Genomic DNA, 23,743 nt, shown 5'->3' with positions numbered 1-23,743 from the left:
CCTGAGGGCGGTCATAGCAGCTGTTCACTCCGGCAAATATCTGGCCTCTCTTGACCTGACGGAAGCTTACTTACACATCCCTAACAGCTGGCAATCAATTATATGAATGCTTGCAATTGATTCTCTCCCCCACCGCTGACCTCTGTTCTTCCCCTAATTACTTCTTACTGCATTCAACACCTTGCCGCTTCTTCCCACTACTTTCTACCCTCCTTCCCCCTAGGAACCCTTATGCTCGCGTAGCTTTCTCACTCTATAGTGTTTGTTATTATCCCCTTTGTGTTCTCCTGGATCCTCTCATCATAATCTTTTATGTAACCAGCATGTCAACTCAGACTTTTTTCTATTATCTCTTTGCAATTCACCACCCATGAACTGTACGTAACCAGCATGTCAGCTCAGACTTCCTCTTTTATCTCATTGCAACTGACCGCTAGCGCTGCTTTGGAATAACCATGACTCTCTGTACCTTGTATTATAGTCTCTTGTATGTTGTAATCCAGTATTTTAGCATGATACCCCGTACTATATAATTCATCGTATTAACATATAGTTATTTTACTTGTATCTGCCTAAGATACCCAGTTTTATATAGTCCTTCGTTTTCAACATTTTTGATATTTTTACTGTTTCATTTTCTCATGCAATTATTATTGTTCTATGTAAGGGCCATGCCCAAAAGTTCTTAGTTGTATGTAAACTGATACGATGTGCAAACGGCTATCGGTATAGAAGAAACTCTAAATAAATAAATAAATAAATAAAAATAAATAAAATAAATAAATCCCGATTCGCCCCGAGCATCAGAGGTATCTGCGCTTCCACATCCTGGACCAGCATTTTCAGTTCCGGGCGCTGCCATTTGGTCTAGCCACCGCGCCTCGCAAGTTCACCAAAGTCATGGTGGTGGTGGCAGCCGCCCTCCGATGAGAAGGAGTCCTGGTCCATCCTTACCTGGTCGACTGGCTCGTGCAGGCCAAGTCGGAGATTCTTTGTCGACAGGCAGTCGACTGGGTCCTTGCTCTCCTTACCTCTCTCGGATGGATAGTCAATTTCCCCAAAAGCAATTTACAGCCGTCTCAGGTGTTGGAATTTCTGGGGGTGCGCTTCGATACCTGGGTCGGCAAGGTGTTCCTGCCACTCGCTTGAGCAACCAAGCTTATGGATCAAGTGCGCAACCTGCTCTCGCTCCTGCTTCCTACGGCGTGGGACTACCTTCAGGTCCTGGGGACCATGGCTTCCACCATCGACCTGGTTCCTTGGGCTTTTGTGCATATGCGACCATTACAGAGAGCTTTGCTATCCCGTTGGCAGCCAGTGTCGAACAGTTTCAGACGATCCTCCCACTTTCGGACTCTACCGTCGCCGACATACAGTGGTGGCTATCGCTTCCGCACCTCCTGAGGGGGATGCCCCTTCAGACTCCACAGTGGATTATAGTCACAACGGATGCCAGTCTCTCCAGCTGGGGAGCGGTCTGCCAGTCCCAGACCATGCAGAGTTCCTGGTCACCAGTCCCGGCTGGCACATCAATCGTCTGGAGGCCCGGGTGGTCCGTCTGGCTCTTCAGGTTTTTCTCCCTCTACTCAACGGCAGGGCAGTAAGAGTCCTTTCAGACAACTCTACTACGGTAGCTTACATCAATCGGCAGGGGGGCACCCGGAGTCGCCTGGTGGCCCTGGAAGCCAGCTGTCTCCTTGCCTGGGTGGAGCATCATCTGGAGTGTCTAGCAGCCTCCCACATAGTGGGCAAGGAGAATGTGCAAGCCAATTTCCTGAGCCACCAGCGTCTCGATCCGGGCGAGTGGGAGCTCTCGGACGGAGTGATGGATCTGATCATCAACAGGTGGGGGTCCCCCTCACTTGGACCTCATGGCAACCTTGGGCAATGCCAAAGCCAACAGGTTCTTCAGCCGCTGGAGGGAGCACTGTTCAGAGGGAGTGGACGCTCTGGCTCTCCCTTGGCCCCACAACATCCTCCTCTACGTGTTTCCTCCCTGGCCTCTTGTGGGCAAAGTTCTCCGATGAATAGAACTTCACAAAGGGCTAGTCATCCTGGTGACTCCCGAATGGCCCCGCAGGCCGTGGTTCGTGGATCTGGTAAACCTAGCAACGGACGGGCCTCTTCATCTCAGTCATCTCCCGCACCTGCTATGGCAGGGTCCCGTATTTTTTGACCAGGCGGATCGCTTTTGTCTAGCGACCTGGCTTTTGAACGGAGAAGACTGAGACAGAAGGGATATAAGGAGGACGTTATCTCTACCCTCCTTCAGGGTCGTAAGCCATCTACCTCTTTGGCTTATGTACACGTCTGGAAAGTCTTTTGAGAATGTCTGTGCTGAATCGGGTGTTTCGGCGCGCTCTGTCCCGGGCTCGGTGGTTCTTTCTTTCCTTTAGAAGGGGCTTTCCTTTAGCTCATTGCCCGTCCAAGTTTCCGCTCTCTGTTCTCTCTTAGGTCAGGTGGAAGGTCACACTGTGGCGTCTCACCCGGACGTTGTTTGGTTCCTCAGGGGTGTCAAGTATTTGAGGCTGCCCGTCCAGTCCACTTGTCCGTCCTGGAGTCTCAATTTGGTCCTTCGGGCTCTCTGTGTGGCTCGGTTAGAACCCCTCCGTCGGGCTACTCTCAAAGATCTTACGCTTAAGGTAGTCTTTCTGGTGTCTATTTGTTCCGCTCGACGGGTATCGGAGATCCAAGCGTTGTCCTGTCAGGAGCCCTTGCTGCATTTCTCTGATTTGGGGGTTTCTCTCAAAACTGTTCCTTCCTTTTTGCTGAAGGTTGTTTCTTCTTTCCATGTCAACCAGTCGGTGGAGCTTCCCGCATTCTCTCCGGAGGACAACGCGAGTCCAGTTGGAGGTGATCTTCGCCGACTTGACGTGAAACGCATGTTACTGTGCTACCTCCAGGTCACCAATGAGTTTCGGGTCTCCAATCATCTTTTTGTTCTTTGGAGTAGTCCAAATAGGGGAAAACAGGCTTCTCAGACTACTATTGCCCAGTGGTTGAAGGGGACAATTTTGTCGGCCTATATCTGCCAAGGTTGGGTGGTTCCTGAAGGCTTAAAAGCTCATTCTTTGCGTTCTCAGGCTACTTCATGCGTGGAGAGTCAATCGGTCTCTCCACAGGAAATATGCAGGGCCGCTACATGGAAATCCCTGCATACCTTTGCTCGCCATTACTGTCTTGATGTGCAAGCACCTGTCTTTGGTTCTTTCGGTCGGCAGGTGCTTCGAGTGGGACTGTCTTGGTCCCACCCGTTTTAGGGAAGCTTTGGTACATCCCATGGTTTGGACTGATCCGGGTACGTACAGGGAAAGGAAAATTAGTTCTTACCTGTTAATTTTCGTTCCTGTAGTACCATGGATCAGTCCAGACACCCTTCCCTGTTCTTCTTTTTCTGCCGTCCACTCAAAGCTCTTTCTACAGGTCTCTGGATGAAAGTTACCTATTATTGTCTTAAGGACACCGGAAGCATCTGTGTTTGACCAAGGATATGCAAGAACGTTCTCCTACAGAGTCCGTTCAATGTTTGTTATGGCTTAGTTTGTTACTTGCTTGATCTTTTTCTTGGTTATCTTTGTTCTTATCTGCTTTGTCAATGGTTATACTGAAGGGCTGCAGGGTAGGCTCTGTCCTGATATAGGATACCCTTTCAGTTTTGGTCTGTCTCCATCTGCTGGACAGGAGGCTCAACCCATGGTCTGGACTGATCCGTGGTACTACAGGAATGAAAATTAACAGGTAAGAACTAATTTTCCTTTTTTTTGTATTTGTTTATTGTACCCTGTGTTTTCTAGACATGTTGTAGTACTATGCATCTAATGTACTCTGATGGTTTCTTTACCAGATATGTTTTTTCCTTCTACTGAGATCCAGTCTAGATCCATGATATGCTTATTTAATCCTCTTCCCCTGCTGTCTTCTAGTATTGGAGAACCCTTGTATAGATGTTTGAGTCAGGACTTCTGGGTCCTGGTGCTAGTAGTTCTTCTACTCATTCTCCATACAACTTTGAACAAATCACTTTATACTCCTATGTCTATTTAAACAACTTAAATTGGGTAATATTAGTGTTTTGTATTGTTTTCCAGAAATAGTGCTTTTTTTTTTATCCTTTGTATTGATTGGAACCTTTGGTGGAATGTAGAAATAAAGTCCACAATTTTAAGGCCCAATTCTTTACTGGAATGGCAGTCTTGATTTCTTAACTTCTCTGCTCCTACAGAAAAGGCTGCAGCAGTACATCGTGGCAACAGATGAACAATTGAGCTCATTCATCCGAGTACTAGAATTAAATAAAACCTTCAGTGCCACAGATTCTAAAGCTGTACTGGTCAGAAGTACATCTACCAGTCAGGGTACGTATAATCTGTTTCTGAATGCTCTTGGACTGCAGATATTTTGTGTGCTGTCAATAAAAAAGAAATATTGCTCTATATTAAAAACATCTGTAGGAATAATGGGAGGAGGACAGAATGCATTGCTGCTAAGTTGACGATTTGCAGTAAATCAGATGATAGTGGTAAATCAGTGTTTAGGATATTCCACTCTTTGTATGAAAACTTATTTTTAGCTAATATATAACAATGATAATCTATTGTAAGAGTATAATATAACATAGTATTTATTTATTTAAAAATGTTTCTATACCATCGCTAAGTTATATACCAGTGATGTTTTATTGGCTGAAGTAGCTGGTAATGCTAGTAACATGTTGGCCTTTATTCCACACAGTCTGAGCTGTGATGATAATGCAAAACCACAGCCTTTTGAGCAATGCATTAATATTTGCATTATGGAATTGCCAGTTCATTAAAATTGGACCTGCATTAAGTTGTAACAACTCAAAATGGAGTTTTCCAGATGTTCTGAAAGTAATTTAGAAGGTGTTATGCCTTCAAGTTCAGATTAACAATATCTTTGTTGAACATGTAAATCTTCATTGAATAAAAAGTCCTTTTCCAAAAGCACAAAAAGGGAAAAAGTCCATTTGAATAAGGCCCAAAGTGGATACTTTTTCTATAAGGAGTCCTGTTTTTCTCCTGCCTGAATCAACGCTGCCTTTTCACTTTAGGATAAGTTTGAGCCAAGGTTTGTAGAGGTAAAAGGGTGATGCATTAGCATAGGGGTGCAGCCTTTAATGCTTACCTTACCTTTCTCAATCACTTCTTATAAGCAGAACAAAAGTAGTCAAATTGCTCTTGTCTTATTCATAATGTAGTTTGTATTATTATTATTAATATTATGCTTTAAAACCTGAAGTACTTCTTTCCCAGAAAGTGCAACATCTAATGTCAAGTTCTGCAGGCCTGCAACTTTCAGAAAGGAAGATAATGAGCAACTTAAAGTCTCCCAGGAGGACCTGCCAACTAAGCTTCACCAGTGGCCCAGTCCGTCACAAGCTGGTAAAAAGGGCATAGATTTGCCAGCACACGTGTTCCAGCCAGCAGTTTTATTATCTCCACCAAGACAAAAAAGCCACCAGGAATTTTCTTCTGAAGGTAAGTGTTGCGTGACTTCTACATTTTACCTCTTAATATCCCCAGGGGTTCAACCCTTGGCCACTTGAAAGTACTAACAAACACTGCAGAGGCTTTATCTGCACCTGCACTTGTTCCTCTGCGCTGGTAATCTCCCACCCACCAATTGGGTCCCTGCTTGCAACTGAGCAAATACTCTGCCCACAAGCTATTCCTTGATGGTTTCTTGGGATATTACGACCTTGCAACAACCTGAGGTTACAGAAAGACATTTATGGACCACTTGAGATTATATAGCAATTCACCTGGATCACTAATCAGTCACAAAGCTAATAAACTAAAAAGTTTATTAAAAAGGCAGAACAATGAACATAAAAAGATTAAAAATAATTGCAATACTACAGGCAGGGAAAAAGAAGGGATTTTCAGTAATACTAACATACACTTAAATGAACTTGTCTATGTAAAGTTTTACTGTCTGCATACAGGTGTATCACCCAACTGAAACAGTAAATCTGAGACACTTTGCCTCCTCTCACAGCTTGATGTCAGCAACTGTGATGCCAGCTGCCTGAGCGATTTAACCCTGTTGGCTACAGATACTAGTGCTCTATAACACTGTACTTTTATGCTGCTAGCTGCTGTTTAACTTTAAATCAGTAGAAAATAAGGAGTTTTCAAAGGGAAAGAAGTTTCATAGGGTAGAAAAAATATTAACAGCTGTGAAATGCTTGCTTTGCCATAGTAAGATTTCTTTAGTCTTTGACTAGAATGATAATGTTTTCTTTAATGCTGTATAATTTTTTGCAATGCTTCTGCCTTTGAGTATTTAGTTGTTCCTCATTCGACTTTACTGTTAACATGAATATTACAAACATGCCAGAATATTCATCGTGGAAGGAAAAAAGGTAAAAACTATGGATTTTGCCTTTCTGGAAAAGTTGCATTAAAAGTCTACAACTGCAAACATTTTCATGGAATTTAATGGGAAAGATTTTGATGAAAAATGGTTTAATTCCCAATTTTGCTACATTTGCAAACCCTTCCCCTTTCCCGTTTTATTTTAACTAGCCAAATCCAGAAATGGTAAGTTCCATCATTTTCTACCTTTTTATATGGAAATTCTACCATTTAAAGTTTATAGCAAAGAGATTTGCAAGTATGCAAAAATGAACATTTTGCACAATCATGAAACTATAAGCTGCATTTCCTCACCGTTATCTTAAACCACATAGGCCGCAGGAACATAACTTTCCTCTCATGATCCTGTGCAAAACACTCATTTGGAGACATTGCCTCCTGTTATCACGAAGGACCTCCTAAGCATAAAAATCCATTTCATCTGCCTGCCCATTTCATCTTTGGCTTGGGCACAGGTTTTATGTAATACTGATGACTGATCATTAGAATGACCTGAGCATGCCAATTGATATCACATAGCTGGGCACAACAGAGGTCCCATCAGCTAGCAAGATATTCAGACACTACCATTTTTTGAGCGTCATTAAAATTGATGACCTATTGAAAAAAAACAAAACTCTGTGATTCAAACCTATTTACCCATTTGGCCTTCACCAGAAGAATAAATGAGGTGGTTGTGAGCCAATATTTATTTATTTATTTATTTATTTAAAGTTTCTTTTATACCGATGACCGTTTACACATCGCATCGGTTTACAGTTAAAAAGGAACAATTGGGCAGAACCCTTACATATAACATAGAAAAAACAGGTTAACTTTTGGGCAGGGCCCTTACATGTAACTGAGAACAAGGAGGTTAAAACTGGGATAGGGTATAGAGCTGACTATGCCGAGCAGCGTCCGTGAAATCAATAAATATATACAGCAAAATCAGCAAAATCGAAACTATTTATAGCTTAGAAAGATCCATCTGAAACAAATGCCTGTAATTTATTTGCTGCTCTATTGTTCGATTTACCCAAAATAAAAATTAAAAAAATCCCAGCCTGTTTAGTGTTTGCTGCTTTTGACTAATAAAAGTACTTGTTTTGCCTTTTAAAGAATCGTGATGCATAAGGAGTTTGCATATCTTGCATCTTCTGCATAAATGATGTTTATGCAGGGTCTTAGAATAGTCCATGCTAAGAAATCGCACAATGCATAATTGGCCCTGTTTCCATCTCCCCTTTTCTTATTCATTCTTTTCGGATATGTGCCCCCTGATGTGATAGCATGCACATCTAGAATGTGGTTGAAAAGAGCTCGCAACCATATTGTCCACATGGAGATGGGGCATGAATAAAAGAATGAATGCCTACACATCATACAAATGTGCCCTTTCTCCATTTTAAACAATTTATACTTTGAAATGCAACAAGAATTAACAGACAATGCAGAGTTTGCACTTGACAAAATGTTTAATCTTTGTGTATATCATTACATAAGGTACTATAAAATGCATCATCTAGGATTATTCTTTTGTAGAAAAGCATTTAAAAAGTTTAGAACTAAAGTAAAACTATTATCCATATGCTGCTAGTTAGCCCATCCTTTTCCTGTCACACCAACTATACAACTTTTTCTAATCCAAAGACTACTTTTAAGACAATATCTAACACAAACGGCTCATCACATCACAGCTGCTTGTACACGTGATCCTTTTTACGAATGGTATAAACTAATTATTATTAATCCTATTATAGAATATTCTGTATTAATGGGGTAGAGGGAGGAGATATAGCTATCCTTTTGGTACATGAATATTTTGCTTCAGCTCTACCAGGCCCTGAAACACAAAACAAAAAAAGTAAACAGTGAGACATGAGGCATCGGAACACAAATTATTTCTTCAAAATAATTATGATGATAAAACTATCTCTTCTAACACTTAGATGAACTACTGAGTCTCCACGAGGAGACTTTGTAACACAGCTGCAGCAGCTGATCTATCTCATGAACAACCTACATCAACAATGTCATCTTATACAAGCAGTGTTATAAAGTACAATTAAATGACACTGGAAAATATTAATAAATACTTCTTTTCCAGAATGATAACACATCAACGGTCATCAGCATTATTCCCAAATACAGCAATAGTTATTGCGCCACTTTTCTCAAAAGGGCTTATAGCTTCACACTCAAATGATGTGAGAAACTTGTATTGTCTGCTCTTGAAATATATGCTCACGTTCCTTTTCCTGTTCCTTGAAGACTTACCTTTATTCAAATATTTGTTCGTGTTTCTATTTATCTATCGGAGACATAAACTCACACAACTCCCTTTGTCTGAAAATATGCACATCATGGCAGGACCCAGGAAACCGGCTGCAACATCCATCACCACCATATGAGAGATAGAACACGTGCATCTTCAAATGATCATAATGCTTATAGTTGTGATAGCCTGGGACTAAGCCTACATGAGTGCCATCAGGAGCTCCTGTGATAGCAACATGAACTGTTTCATTTAAGCTCCTTTTATACCACTTCTCTCATGCAAAGTACTGGAAAACGGAATGTGTTAAAGGATTTAGGTTGCCAAGGCATCCAAGAAAGAGGTAATATATATGGGTGATAGGAATGGCGGATTATAAAAGAATTTAAATTAATAAATAAATGCTAATTGCGTTCCCAGTCACTTTAGGAAGAAGTCAATAGCCAGGAAATGAAGGGCTATCTGCCCCTTCACCTTCCTAGACATGCTGTGAGGGTGACCTAAATGGGATTGCAAGCAGGCGAACTGTGAGGTAAGAGGTCTAATCAGGCAAACCCTAGCTGGACATTTTCTTTGCCAGCTAGACTAGATTCAGCCCGGATTAAACATACACACAAAAACAAATCATCTCCGAACAGGGTTTGTTTTGTGTACACCATGACACGAATGAACATCGCTCATAAACCATATGTTGCGCATAATCTCAGTCTCTCAAATTTACTCCTGGTGCTCGCTCAATACTCGCTTTGTGCCAAAAAGAGCCTCCTTCTATAGTTCAAGAACCATTTTATATTCCAAACTTTGTATGAAAATGTATTTTTATTGTCTGCGTTTTCCTTTTATCGTGCCCATTTTTTTAAAACAAAATCCTTACGGCTTCCTTTTATCAGAGTTAGTTAGCAAGCCTCCTACATATATTTTGGATAAAGTATCATTTTAAACCTTTTACAATTAATATTATCTGTAACCTCAAACTCAGTCCGTGCATAAACCAAGGGAAAAATGCCCAAGGCTTGTAATTGAATTTTCTGGTGGAGCATGTAAGATATTATATTGTATTGAATTTATGCCACAAATAATTAAACCCTGATATCCAAGTCAGAATGAAGGTGAACTATTAAATGATCATAAAGGTACAAACTGACACGGACTAAGCCTCATAGCTGCCTTCTGACTGCAGTAGTTCATATAAGCTCAAAGTACATAATCAGCTCTGCAATAGTTTTGTTTATGGGAGCTTGGTTTTAATACAGTTTATTTTTTTTAGATTACAGTATTTTTATAACTATAGCAGGTGATGTAAATAATCAGAAATGAAGATAGTAGCAAGTTTTGCCAATTGACATGATTGCTTTCAGATCTGTGCTAATTCAATCCCTTTCTGTATTGGAAAAAGAGAGAAACTGTGATACCTTTTACCGCCATCTCTTCACCACTACGTTTTTATATTGAGAGAAGAGGTTCCTCCCAAGATCAAGGGAATATTTGTGATACCTAAAAGCAAAAATAGAGAAAAACCCATCATACCTAAACTGTTTTGTTGTTTTTTTTTCAAGATATTTAAAAATCTTAACCTAATTAAATATTTATTGTTTCTGTCTCAATATTGGCAGCACTGAAAATGACTGTGCCATCACGTCCCACATTCCAAGATTTGTTCCCTCTGGAGAAGGAGCAAGGGGAACATCAGAACACAGCGAGTTCTCCTAGGTCCCTGAACACTCAGAACTCATCAGAGGAGAAACAACTTTTCAACCAGAAATGGAAGGCTGCAGTTCTTGAGGAGGATTTGGAGAATTTAAGCCAAGCATCCTCATTTCTCAGTTTACCTCGGACACAGTACACTACTCAGTCAGACATCCATCAACTGAGAAATCCCGTTTGTGCAGAAGGACCCAAGATGGTGGGAGAAGATGCAGGGAAAGGTGATGGCCAGTGTTCCCATGCTGCTGATGAGACTGGGCTCAATGAGAATCTGGTTGCACGAATTGCTCAGCTAACAAAGCAGAATATTGTCATCAGATCTCAGCTGAGCAAATCTAGAACTCGAGCGTTAGAGGTCGTGGAAGGGGAACAGGCCATCAAAACTCAGAATGGTCCAAGTGAGACTTCTCTAAATGGAGGAAGTCCAGGATTAGACCATAAAATGCAGGTAAGAGATTACAGGGCAATTTTCAAAAGCAATTTCCATACATACATCTCCTTTTATTATTTAGAAATGGGATCTTTATAAATTGTCTATCTGTCTGTGGGTAAAATTTATATGCATAGTAGCGCTACACATATAATTTATCCACAGACTTGGGGAGGTTTTTCTAGAGGGTGGTGTTGAGGAGGGATGTCCACAAGTACACACACAGATTCACCTGGAAAAAGCACATGCACAAAAAGTTTGGTTTTTTTGTTTGTTTTATTTATTTATTTATGCACTTTTAACAAATATATAGACAGTAATTACACATATCAATGATATGGCCTATATTAAAGTAATTTAACCATTTAGGAATTCCAATACAAATTTAAACTTTACAGACCATTTATAAAGAATCTAGAAATCCTGGATATATATTACTGGAGCTATTAAAGAAAAAAAAACTCTTCTCTACTAATATTTATTATTTTTATATACCGACATTCGATATTTCCCTATCCCCAGAGGGCTTACAATCTAAGTTTTTGTACCTGAGGCAATGGAGGGTAAAGTGACTTGCCCAAGGTCACAAGGAGCGACAGCAGGACTCGAACCCTGGTCTCCTGGTTCATAGTCCACTGCTCTAACCCCTAGGCTATTCCTCCTAAGACTAAATGTTTATTTCTCTATACCCATGACTAATCTGAAAAATAGTTATCTAGAAACTTAACATCCAGAAATTTTCTGAGCCCTGAAGGTTCTAAAAACACATATCTCTCATTCAGATATTTTACAACACATTTACAAGGAAATTACACACAAAAGCAGTTCTAAATTTGTGCAGCTATTTTTCTCTTTAGCAGTTTTCAAAGTTTTCCCTTTGAAAATTGGTACTCATCTGAGAGTAAAAATATCCTTGAACTTTGCACTTGTGCAGATAGTTTGAAAATTGCACTACTAACGAACAGACGGTTTTTCATTGTTAGCACCGTGATCTCAAATTGTTAGTATAGGTTTCTTGTGCTATGTTTTCCTCATTGTTCCAGTGTAGAAAGATACAGTAGATATCTGTGGACAAGCAGGATAAAACTAACTACACAAGTGGTTGATGTCATCTGACTGTGCCAAGACAGGAAAGCTCTTTCGGAACCACTTAGACCTTCCTATATAGCCACCCGCTGCGTAAATTTTCTTGGTCTCTCTCTCCTGCTCATGCGAACGAATGTGTGTTTGTGCTCTCAAGCTGCTTGTCCGTATTTTCGCGTGTAGTTCTTTCACTTTTTTCCTGATTCAAATTTTTTAAAATTTAACAACTCTCCCAAAAAAAAAAAAAATGTTGATGAATTTACAATTTTAATTATAAATCAAGTTCAACTTTGATTTCTGTCCCCTTAATGATGGTGGACTTCAAAAGATGTGCTCTGTGCGGTAAGAGAAGGAAGCCAAACCCAGCTGAGGGACCTTTGCCTAAATTAAAAAGGCATACTCTTGGTGTAGACACCATTCCTCCCTTTAGTAAAAAGGGAAGTTGCACTTTTCAGGGCCTAAAGACACTGGCACTGTGCCACCATAGATCATTGACAGTGAAATACAAGAAGTCCTGGATGGCACAGGATACAGAAAAGAGATTGGTTTGGAGAACACCATCGGCTGAGTCTCTTTGGCGCAGATACGTCTGTTCAACTAGCAAAGGTATTGAAGCCTTGTCGATGCCAAAATCATCTCTGTGCCAAGACCATTTTTTTAAGTTCAGGAAAGTCGTACAAAGTAAAAATATCCAACACACAGAAACATAGAAATGATGACAGAAAAGGACCAAATGATCCACCCAGTCTGCCCAGCAAGTTTATGCCAGTATCTGCTGCTCTGTGAAGGTTACCCCCACGCTTATCAGTTTACCCAGACTGTAAAAGTCAGGGCCCACGAATGCTGTTTGAATCCAATTTCCCTTAACCGTTGCCATGAAAGCAGAGAGCAAATTTGGAGTTGCATCAAAAGTAACAGGCTTAGTGATTAAGGGTAGTAAGCACTGCATCAGCGAGTTACCCCAGGTTTATTGGTTCCCAACTGTAAAAGTCAGGGCCCTTGTTGGTTGCTATTTGAATCCAATTCCTCTTTTCTCACTGCTGTTGAAGCAGAGAGCAATTTATTTATTTATTTATTTAACAGCTTTTATATACCGGTATTCGTAGATACATCATATCGGTTTACATAGAATATAACGCAAAATACATGGAACAGGGAGAACAGCAACTTGGCGGAGGGGGAGTCAACGAATAGTATAATTATAGCGGATATAAGATAATACATTGTTATGACGGAATAAAAAATATTAAGAGGAAGTAAGGAAAAGGAAGGAGGGAAGAGATGTTATTAACATAGGGGCATGGAATATATTTATACTATACAAAATTATAAAGCAATGATGGAGTTGCTTTAGGAGTACCAAGGCTTCTTTGTTAAGGGTATCAACTGCCACACCAGCAAGTTACCTGCAGTTGCTTTGAAACGGTGGTTCAACCATTCAAATCTATTTAAAGGTCAGGTTTTTGGTTTTTTTCACCAACCACAATTTCAAACAATTCTGACAAACTTCTGTTCAAAGTTGGGGGGGAGGGGGGGCTCATCTGAAAAACTCTAGTCTCAGGGAGCTTGGTTGCAAACAGAGAAATTGCATCATATAAACTATCTAGATTTGAGTATTCTGAAAGTGCTTAATCAATGGTTAAAGAACAAGGTGGTATTGATCCAGACAACTAGGTAGCAATGTTCTATATCAGCAAGCAAGGAGAAATAGGTTCTTATAAACTTTGCCCATTTCCAAATTTTTGCTGCTTCCAGGTAATTTCCTAAGAAATTATTTTCTAGCTGTCTACTTTCCTGGAGATGAATCATAGCAGACAAATTGGTCTGCTACATGACCAAATAGTGAACATAACATAACATAAGATATACCATACTGGGTCAGACCAAGGGTACTTGCCAGGTTCTTATGGCCTGGATTGGCCAACAGTGGCCAATCCAGGCCATAAGAACCTGGCAAGTACCCAAATATTAAATGAATAGATCCCAAGCTACTAATCCTTATTGATTAATAGCAGTTTATGGACTTCTGCTCTAAGAACTTATCCAAACTTTTTTTAAATCCAGCTTCATTAACTTCCGTAACCACATCCTCTGGCAATGAATTTTTTCCAATTTGTTTTAAATAGTGCAGGAACTTTTCCAACTTTGGGGTATTCCGCAAGTAAACCTCTTTGCAACGTCCTACAACAAGGTTCCCACATACTGCTCCAGGAAACCAGCAAGGGTTCTTTCTCAATTCTGTTGAATCTAGAATGACTTTTTGCATTTTCCCCAATTTCACTGATATCCAGGACAGAATGGACAATGATTTTGATAGCCCCTTTTTGGTCTTGACAAATTTTGATTTCCATGGCTACAACACCTAGCTATTCAACAACCAGTAAAATTAAAGATATTCCTATCCCTCCTCATGTAGTACAATGGAAATCTCTAGCATCCTAGCCTTCAGTCTTTAGCTTTGACTGCTTGGATGTTAAACTCTAGTGTCAAACTATGCAGTTGCCTATGGAGGTGAAGAAAATTCTTCTAGCTTCAAAGAAATTACCAGAAGATCATACCATTTTTAAATAGAAAAGATTTATGCTTGGTGTTCGTGTCTTAGTCGGTATCTCTTTAAATTTTCTCTTAATTCGGTATTTACTAAGCCTTTCTAAATAAGGTTTGAAAACTAACTCCATCAGAGTTGTTCTCAGTGCTATAGCAGCGTACCACGATGACTAGGATGGTGCTCTTATTTTCTTAGCTAACTGATTCATACATCTGAAACACACAATAAAAGATCCTTCTGTTCCTTAGAATATCAATATAGTTCTTGCTCAGTTTATGAAACCACCTTGGCAAATTAGAGTCTAAAATTCCTTTCTGGGAAAGCTTTATTTTTGATAGCAGTTATTTCTGCTTGAAAAGTAAACAAATTGCAAGCCAATTTGATACACTCCTTATACTAACATTTTTAACAAAATAGTTTTGAAATGGGGGGGCATGTGATTCTTTGAGAGAGAAGACACTGTGACTGATCTCTCCAAGGGCCCTCTCGCTTTACTCAACTCTTGAAGCGAGTCTGGACCGATTTGGAAAATTTTACAAGAATCGGTTTTTCCTTGCATTGGTAAGCAGTGAGATGCTTTGATCTGTGATTTTTCTCTTACCATGGTGACAAAATTGACCAGGAAGGACAAAGAGAAAATAAAAGGAAGCGATTTCAAAATGGCCGATGCACCGGATCTTAGCTCTGCTCCCAAATGCTCAGACCCAGTGGTCGCCGAAGTTGCTGCGGCGGTGCTCACAGCTTTGGAAGGGAAATTCAGTTCGATTTCCACACAACTATGTGGGTTAAGCTTGTAGCTTAGAACAATTCAACAGCAGTTGCAGACTGCAGATCAGCGTATTTCTGATGTTGAGGATGCAGCAGCCTCCGTGCAAACCGACACAGCACAAATTAAAAAAAAAAAAAAAATGCGATTTGCTTCAGTTAAAAGTCGACGACCTTGAAAATAGGTTGAAAAGAAACAATTTACATATAATAGGGATACCTGAATCTGTTCCAGAAAATTCTTTGGGAATTCGCCTGGAGGCTTGGATTAAACAAGCTCTGCAATTAGATGAAAAACATGGCACACTATTCATCGAAAGGGCTCATTGGTTAGGGCCTGTGATCACTGGCAATAGGGTTAATTCCAGACCCCCAAGTTATGATTTTTAGGGTCCTAAATTTTCAATATAATATCATTTCAATAATAAGACTGCAATTTTAAGAGCATATCACCGCTTAGGGAACTTACAATTTGAAGGCGAAAATTTTTATCTTTTAAGATTACTCTGCTGCAGTGGCATCTAGGAGAAAAGCATTTGCTCCTATTTATACTCAAGTGATAAAATTGCATATTTGATTGCTACTTTTTCCAGCAAAATTGAAAGGTCTTCATAAAGGAAAAAAATATGTTCTTTAATTCAGTTGAAGAGGCTACCACATTTTTACAAGGCTTGAACTCTGGCTGATATTTAAATAGTTTGTGGCATTCTCTTTTTTGCTGCTGTGTGTTAATGGTTATTTTCTCATTGCTGCATAATACTGTGATTTTGTTTTGTTTTTCATTTAAACTAAGATTTGTGGGGAGGGCCCTCAGAGCATAAATGGTTGATCCTTTTTGGATAATTTTTTTCTCCCAAGACAAGCAGAATAGTAGTCCTCACATATGGGTGACATCGATGGAGCCCTGTCATGGAACACTTTTGTCAAAGTTTCTAGAACTTTGACTGGCACACTGAGCATACCCAGCATGCCACTAACCCTGTAGCCACCAGGGGTCCCCCTTCAGTCTCTCTTTTTCCGCGCAGCAGTTGCCTCATGGTTTAGGAGCTCTCTGAGAAATTTCTCACAGCTTTCCTCACGGAACTTTTGAAGTTTAATCTTCCTAAAATCACCCTCACCGGGGTCCCCCATTGTGCACCGCTCCCTCCGGTGCTCGGTAAGTGTTTCCCCATTGTTTGCAGTCGATTCCCAGCGGCATTTTCTATCGGTGCCCGATGGTCATCGACCGCCTTTTTTACAATGGTGATCGGGTTCAGAAAATGTCCCGAGTGTCCGAGAACCCGTCCATCACAGACCCACATACAGTTTGCGTTTTGTGCTTAGGTCCCTTGCACGACGTCCTTCGTTGCCCCAGTTGCGCACAAATGACCCCAAAGGCCGTCGTGCTCATTTGGAGAAGATGGAGCACTTATTTGGTTCAAAACATTCTGCTCCATTGACACCAGTTCAAGCGCCATCGACCGCAGAGGGTCCATCAACCTCTGAGACACCTTGCCAGGAACATCATGGAGCGGGTAACTGTCAGTCACAAACACCATCGAAAACATTGGCATCATCATCCTCTGTGCCTGAGAAGGACTGGACTGAGCACTGAGGGGAAACACCGGCACCGATGGCTATCCCCGACCAGTGCCAGCACCAATACCGCAGTGGCATCGACTTCCATCGAGCCGCCTGTGAAGAGGGTCCGGGGAGAGGAGCCCCCATCCTCCTCTGGACCAGGGACCCCTAGACGTTCCCCACCGGTGCCGGGCACTGAGCCTACAAGGGCCCCCATGGAAGCTTCGGTGACACCAAGCCTGCCTCCTACCCCAGTTGCCGTGCCACCCATGCCGGCTTTTCGGGAGGAATTGGACCACATGGTCCAAGAGGCAGTGCTGAATGCCCTATGAGGCTTCCAATCGTCACCAGTGCCGGCCCTCATACCGGGACTGGAACTGGCTCGCTCTGTGTTCGCACTGCTTCTCGAGTGCCTCGATATGCTCATCGGTGCCTTGCTGACTCAACCTGTGCCACCGGACAAGCTGGCGCAGAGTCGTCCATCAAGGCCTCCGCAGGTCCCGATACCAATACCGGGTTCCTCGGAAGAAGAAGAATCGGGTCCCGGCCAGATCCCTCCACGGGAACCACCGATGCTGGAACCCATTCCAGGTCCATCGGGGATATCTGTGCCCAAGCGCCCTCCCATTTGCCCCAGTGCCCTCGATGCCAGCACAGATTCCCTCGGTGCTGATGCCACATCCATCAATGCCTTCCCACCCTTTCGGCTTTGGCATACTTCCTCCGTCAGGAAGTCTTCCAGGGGATGGGGAAAGTCCCTATGATCCATGGGGAGACGCATCTTCAGATGGTTCTTCACAAGCTTCCGAGGAGTTGCTCTCAGAGCCTTCACCCAGAAGAGAGGCAACTATCTCCTCTGGAAGATCTCTCCTTTGCCAATTTTGTCAGAGATGTCTGAGGCTATCCCTTTTCCACTGGTGACTGAGGAAGATTCTCGTCACAAAATGTTGGACGTTTTACAATTTGTAGACTCGCCAAAGGAGATAATGGCAATATCAGTGCACGAAGTCCTTCTTGACCTCTTGCTGCCTGTGGAACCATCTAGGTATTGTACCTCCAGTCAACAGAAAGACAGATGCTACGTACCTGGTCCAACAAGCCCCAGGTTTTCAGAAAAGTCAGCTGCCACACCATTCTGTAGTTGTGGAATCAGCTCAGAAAAAGGCTAAAGGATCACATCCACATTCCTCTGCTCCTCCTGGTAAGGAACAGATGGCATTAGATGCATTGGGACGAAGAGTTTTCCAAGGGTCCATGTTGATAACGCGAATAGCAGCATATCAATTATACATGACCCAGTATAATAGAAATCTCTGGAAACAAGTCCAGGAATTTGCGGAGGCATTGACACAGCAACAACAAGAGACCTTGTCCTGTATCCTACAAAAAGGATTGGAAGCAGGTAAATATGAGGTCAGAGCTGCATATGATTCTTTCGAAACAGCATCCAGAGCCCATCATCCTGCCAATTTTCTTTCCCAGGCCCCATTTGCACTAAGGCAAATGAGCACTGCACAGTTTGGACTGCAAGCAAGCCTTAGCTTTCTGTCTGGAGCAGACAGAAGTCCATAGACAGTCCACCCAGCTTTTTGTTTCTTTTGACAAGAATAGGTTGGGCATTGCCATTGCCAAACAGACATTATCCAGTTGGCTAGCAGAATGCATCTCCTTCTGTTAGGCCCAGGCAGGACTGTATCTTGGGTGTCATGTCTGTCAGAGCCATGGCAGTGTCTGTGACCCACTTGCGAGCAGTTCTAGTGGAGAAAATCTGTAAGGCTGCGAAATGGAGTTCTCTCCTCACATTCACGTCTCATTGTCTGGATAGGGATGGCTGACATGACAGTAGGTTCAGCCAGTCTTTTCTTTGGAACCTGTTTGAGGTGTAGAACCCAACTCTCCCGCCTAGACCTGTTGTTTGGGTTCAAGCTGTCTCCCCCTCTGTTACCACCATTACCGGTGGCGTTCTGCCTGTGGCACCTGGTTGGGTGTCTATTGGTCCCCTTGTTTTGTTGGGGAGCAGCCTGTAGATAGGGATTCACCCATGTGTGAGGACTGCCATCCTGTTTGTCCTTAGAGAAAGCAGAGTTGCTTACCTGTAACAAGTGTTCTCCAAGGACAGCAGAATGTTAGCCCTCACGAAACCTGCCCGCCACTCTGTGGAGTTGGGTTGATTCTATTTTTTTGCAATTCTATATGATGAGACTGAAGAGGGACCCCGCGTGGTCACATGGTATAGGGCATGCTGGGCATGTTCAGTGTACCTAGTCTAAGGTCTAGAAACTTTGACATAAATTTTGTGCATCAGGGCTCCATCTGATGATGTCACCCATGTGTGAGGATTAACAGCCTGCTGTCCTCAGAGAACACCTGTTATAGGTAAGCAAATCTGCTAACTTAACTTTCTCCGTGATTATTTTTATTTTGATGTATATTTTCTTTGATGTAAAGGATTTTATTCTATTTTTGACTGCTGGTTCACTCTGTGCCATTTATTTGGTTTTAAAAAGATTGCTTCCCCTCCTACAATCCAAACTCGACTGGAGGAGCGAATTGCTGAGCTTAACCGCCAGAGTGCCGAAGCTCGTGTTAAACTGCTGCAGATGATAGAACAACAGAAACAGCCTACTGCAGCTTCTCCTCCAATATCGCCTATCCCACTGCAGCCAGTATGGACTGGTAGGTAGCCAAGTAAGGAACAACTGATGCTGTTCTAAGAAACTTTTTTTTATGGATTCTGTCACACACAAACAGGTATGCTTTAAGCAAAGCACAATTTTTAATAAGTGGGATATCTGTCAGGATTTGATTTTCTTGCTCAGTCTCCAACTCCTTTTAAGACTCATAGTATAACTCAGTCTCCAACTCTTTAAGACTCATAGTATAATTTTTGTGATTTGTTTTTTTGTGGAGGTGTTCATTGAGTTTTTATTTCTCCCTATAAGACACTTTTGGTCCCTGGATGTTTGTTCTATTTGGGTTTTTTTTTGTTTTTTTTTTTTATTGAAAATTTTGTATAACTGAAATATCATTTAAGAAACTCTCCCTGTAAGATTCAGTAAGTACAAAGAAAAGTGAAAATAACGTCCAAAAAAGAAAGAAAGCATAGAAGTTCTGTTGGGTATAGAAAATGAAAAAAATCAGACAATCAAATGGTGAAAACCCCTTACATATACCACAGACAGGACCAGTGCTAGTTTTTTTTGCTGCCCCCCCCCCCCCATAGCTTCATTCAGTGCCTGTCCCGGGCCCATCACAAAAGCCCAGCTCCACCCTGCAACCTATATTTTTAAAAACTGTCACTCTGCTGGCTTGCTGCCTCCCCGGGAGTGTCGCTCTGTGCAAATGCACACCCGGTCGCACTGGACCTGGCGATAGAACCCTCTGTATAAATACAAACTGCTCCATACAGAACGGGACTGTTGGTATTCCCTGTCCCTATAAGAGATTTATGAGTGTATTATCTTCCCCCCCCCCCTACCCTAGAAAATGAAGGTAAAAGGACTGAAGTATCTATTCCACAATCTGAGCCGGTGGATCGCTTGATGGATGATACTCCCTCTCCAGCCAGCAAAGTCAGCGAAAAAAGGTATAGTAAGCTGAAGAAATGGGGCGAAATTGGTTGGATCACGGCAATCATGATTTTGCAAATGGGTTGGGTTGGGATGGGCTCTTTTCAATCAAGAAAATAGCTGGATGGTGTCCTGCCAGTTTTGATTACCATTCCCATAAACAATAAATTGGCCTATCTGTAGCAATCTGCACACAGTATTTGAAGAGGTTTGTGTAATAAATAAAATGCAGTATTGTATGGATCAGCAAAAGAAAGTGAAATGGATTTTATTGATTCAGTAAGGAGGCAGGAAAGAGTAAAAACAGCTTATGTATAAATTTGCTTATTGTCAAGATGATAATGTGCAGTACATGGTTAATTGAACCATAATTCTTATCACTTTATAGTGCAAACAAAATGAATAGAAATATTTATAGAAGTACAGTCCCCATCATCCCCCACCAAAAGAAACAGCTTATATATGCTTGCAAAGGCAGCATAACTTTAGACTTGGACTGTGTGTCTATTTTTATTATATAGAAGTTTTATGTAACACTGTTCTGTGGTAACAGCTAAGATGCAGCATGAATATGGAACAGGCAAATTAGTCTCCTTGGAGAAGGTTGAGGTGTGCCCAAAGGAGCCCAGATATGGTACAGCACCTAGGGAAGAGACGAGAAGTTATGACTCTGTCCTGATGACCTTCTAGCCTAAGAGAGGAGAGAGAGTGCTAAATAGGACCAGTGCAGATTACCGTGCTATGTTATGCTACCTGACTTTTTCCGAGAAGGAATTCACTTCCTTTCTTCCAATTGATTTCTCCTGTCAGGTGTTAGAAATATGCTGCAAGTAGTCATAGGGTCACCTAGTCATTCCACAAGATAGGAGTCAACTTCTCTCGCCAAGTCTTGCTGAGTATCTTCATGTGTTGATCTCATTGTAGAACATCTAGAACAAATTTTAGCAAGCCAATCACTACTTTTAAAATATAGAAGGAAGGAAAAAGAAAAATCATATTGGCTGCATGTCACCCAGGATGAAAAAAAAATGCGCTCAACTTTAGCCTCAGCACTAGGGCTAATGATGATGATCGTGATAGTGCCAAACCTTCAGGTGAAGATGACGCCTATAGTGCATGGTGAGCCTGTTCCTGGACCCACTGCAACAAGAGATGGACCACAGAAACTAAGGAAAACATGTATGAGGACTAACTAAAGTTAGGAGATAATGCATTGTTATTTGTATGCCAAAGCTAATTTTAAGAAGAACATTAGCAGTAAATCTGAGAGATTGAGATTGTTCTCAGCATACCCTGGCTTTGGCATGAACTTTGAACCTGTCAAGGCATACACAAAGTAAGAGTAACTATCTGGCCTGCTCCTGTGAGCTTATTATTTTCACACCTTAAGCAATAGCTTCTGCTTGCATTCTACTTTGGCAGTCATCTTTCTGGTGTTGACCATTGTGCCATTTTTCTAGTTTCTCTAGAATTGCATGGGGTGTTAACAACAAGATTTGCTCCCCATTAAGTATCACATCAGAAAGTGGAAGGGTGATACCAGTTGCACAGAAAGCTAAGGTAAGTTTTCTTTTTGTAATGTGTGACTGCGGTTTTGCATCAGTTTACCACCATGACGTCTCTCTACTCTTCCTTCTGTATAAGGAAGCATTAAGTAGTGCTGATTAAAAAATAAATATGCTAAACACATTATTTTGCTATGCATATTTTATGCAAACTGCTTCAAAATGCTGTACAGTCAGTGCAAGAGACACAGAATTTAGATCAATTAAATGTATTGTAAAACCAAGACACATGAATGAAAGACAAAACTGCTGGTGCTGAAATTTGAATCATGATAAAAGGCATGGATCAAATATGACGGAATAAGATTTGCTTTCAGATGGCTGTTGAATGTAAACCTTCTTGCATCTAATAACATGGGCCAACCAAGACTCTGGTTCTCGGTGATTAGGTTTTGACATGCCAGAAACCAAAGGGGAATGAGGTTGTGTCAGATATAGGCAGTGCTGAGCCACACAGAGACCAAGAAGGATAGTTGAGCAAGGGATCCTGAAAAACATGCAGGGATGTCATTGCATGTCTGGGCAGCTGTCTTGTTTCTTGCTGTGTTTAAAGGAGAAAAAAGTCTAGCTATAACATTTTGGTATTTGGGAAAGACCAATCCTTGTACATTCTTTGTCATTAATACTTTAATTGTACTCTTCCCTGCGTTGTTTTTTTGTTTTTTTTAATAGTTTATGATACTGGTTGTTTCTTAAAATTATTTTACCTCTAGGAACCATTTAGATGTATTATGTTGAGGTTATGACATTACCCTGTTTCTCCTTTATGTCCCTCGTTAATAATCAAGTACCTCTGAGCTGCCAACCAGGCAGCTAGAGCACTAGTAGGGGTCTCTGAGTCTCACCATATCTCTTTCTTGCCTTTATTCATCTCCTTGTTATTCACTGGTCGTCTTTTAGTTTTGTATTTTTGCATTCTTAGGTTACACCTTGATTTTATAAGTCCTCTCTCTACATATACTCCAGGCCATGCTTGCCAGAGCCTGGATAACTATAATTACTCAAGAAAAATTAGATGTATCTTCATAATGAGGGCCATGGCTATATTGCCTTTTTGTTCCATCTCATGAACAGCAAACTAAATGATGGAAAATTGAAACCTTAAATAGTTCTGTTTTCTAAATTATGCCGACATTGAATTGTAGCAGATTAAAGATAATTCCATTAAGCAGTGAAATGTTTAACATATACTGTACTTTTTTCTTTCTTTCTCCGTAGACAGAGAAGCGGAGAGAAGAAGGCTGGTTTGCGCTGTCCACACATGTGAAGTGACTGAAGCTGTCACTTGTGTCCTGTGTTAAAAACCACATATGTATATGTACACATTTTGTTTAAAAGTATTCTCCTGACCAGTATGCAACTTTTTATTTGATTAACTTGAGTTGTAAGTAAAACATCCTGAAAGATGGAAATAAATTATACATTGTTACATTCATTTTGCATTTTTCAGTTTTGAATTGCTAGATTGATGCTCCTAATATCAAGCCTCAGCTGTTTGGTGGCTTATTTTATGTCACCCACATATGGAAACCTAAGGTGCTTATAGTGAATTCATATGAAACCATAAATGATGCTGTATTTAAAATGAAGCACTGTATGGCCCGGGATTGAGATCTCCATTTCTGGAAGTACTAAACTGCTCAGGGAGGCTGGTCTGCAGAGGCATTGGTCCTGTTGCTGACCATAATGTGATGCCCTCCCACTTTGTGGATTCCTGTCTAGCTTCTTCATATCTTATCTGCTGCTTGGCTCGTTCAGGCATATAAACTGAGCATAATGGTGATAAATGAGCTGCCGGGGAAATTCAGAAGGGCAGAGTAATGTAAAAAGATGGCATGTCTGAGGTTAGCATCCAGAGAAGCAG

At 41.3% G+C, this 23,743-nt stretch overlaps 1 protein-coding gene across 5 annotated transcripts in view; it reads left to right on the top strand.

Moving 5' to 3' along the window:
* The window catches only part of SPICE1 (spindle and centriole associated protein 1), a 65,140-nt gene extending 41,826 nt beyond the window's left edge, over nt 1-23,314 (top strand). For all 5 annotated transcript variants that reach the window (XM_029578463.1, XM_029578460.1, XM_029578459.1 and 2 more), the window contains 7 exons: nt 4,223-4,355; nt 5,274-5,498; nt 10,269-10,807; nt 19,253-19,421; nt 20,229-20,331; nt 21,775-21,874; nt 23,098-23,314. In XM_029578463.1, the coding sequence (XP_029434323.1) occupies nt 4,223-4,355; nt 5,274-5,498; nt 10,269-10,807; nt 19,253-19,421; nt 20,229-20,331; nt 21,775-21,874; nt 23,098-23,151 (1,323 nt within the window). In that variant the 3' untranslated portion in view covers nt 23,152-23,314. The remainder of the gene's footprint in view (nt 1-4,222; nt 4,356-5,273; nt 5,499-10,268; nt 10,808-19,252; nt 19,422-20,228; nt 20,332-21,774; nt 21,875-23,097) is intronic.
* Nucleotides 23,315-23,743: the final 429 nt, after the last annotated feature.

This window comes from Rhinatrema bivittatum, chromosome 15 (genome assembly GCF_901001135.1).
Source record: "Rhinatrema bivittatum chromosome 15, aRhiBiv1.1, whole genome shotgun sequence".
Lineage (NCBI taxonomy): Eukaryota > Metazoa > Chordata > Amphibia > Gymnophiona > Rhinatrematidae > Rhinatrema > Rhinatrema bivittatum.
This window is presented reverse-complemented; position numbering and strand designations above follow the sequence as displayed.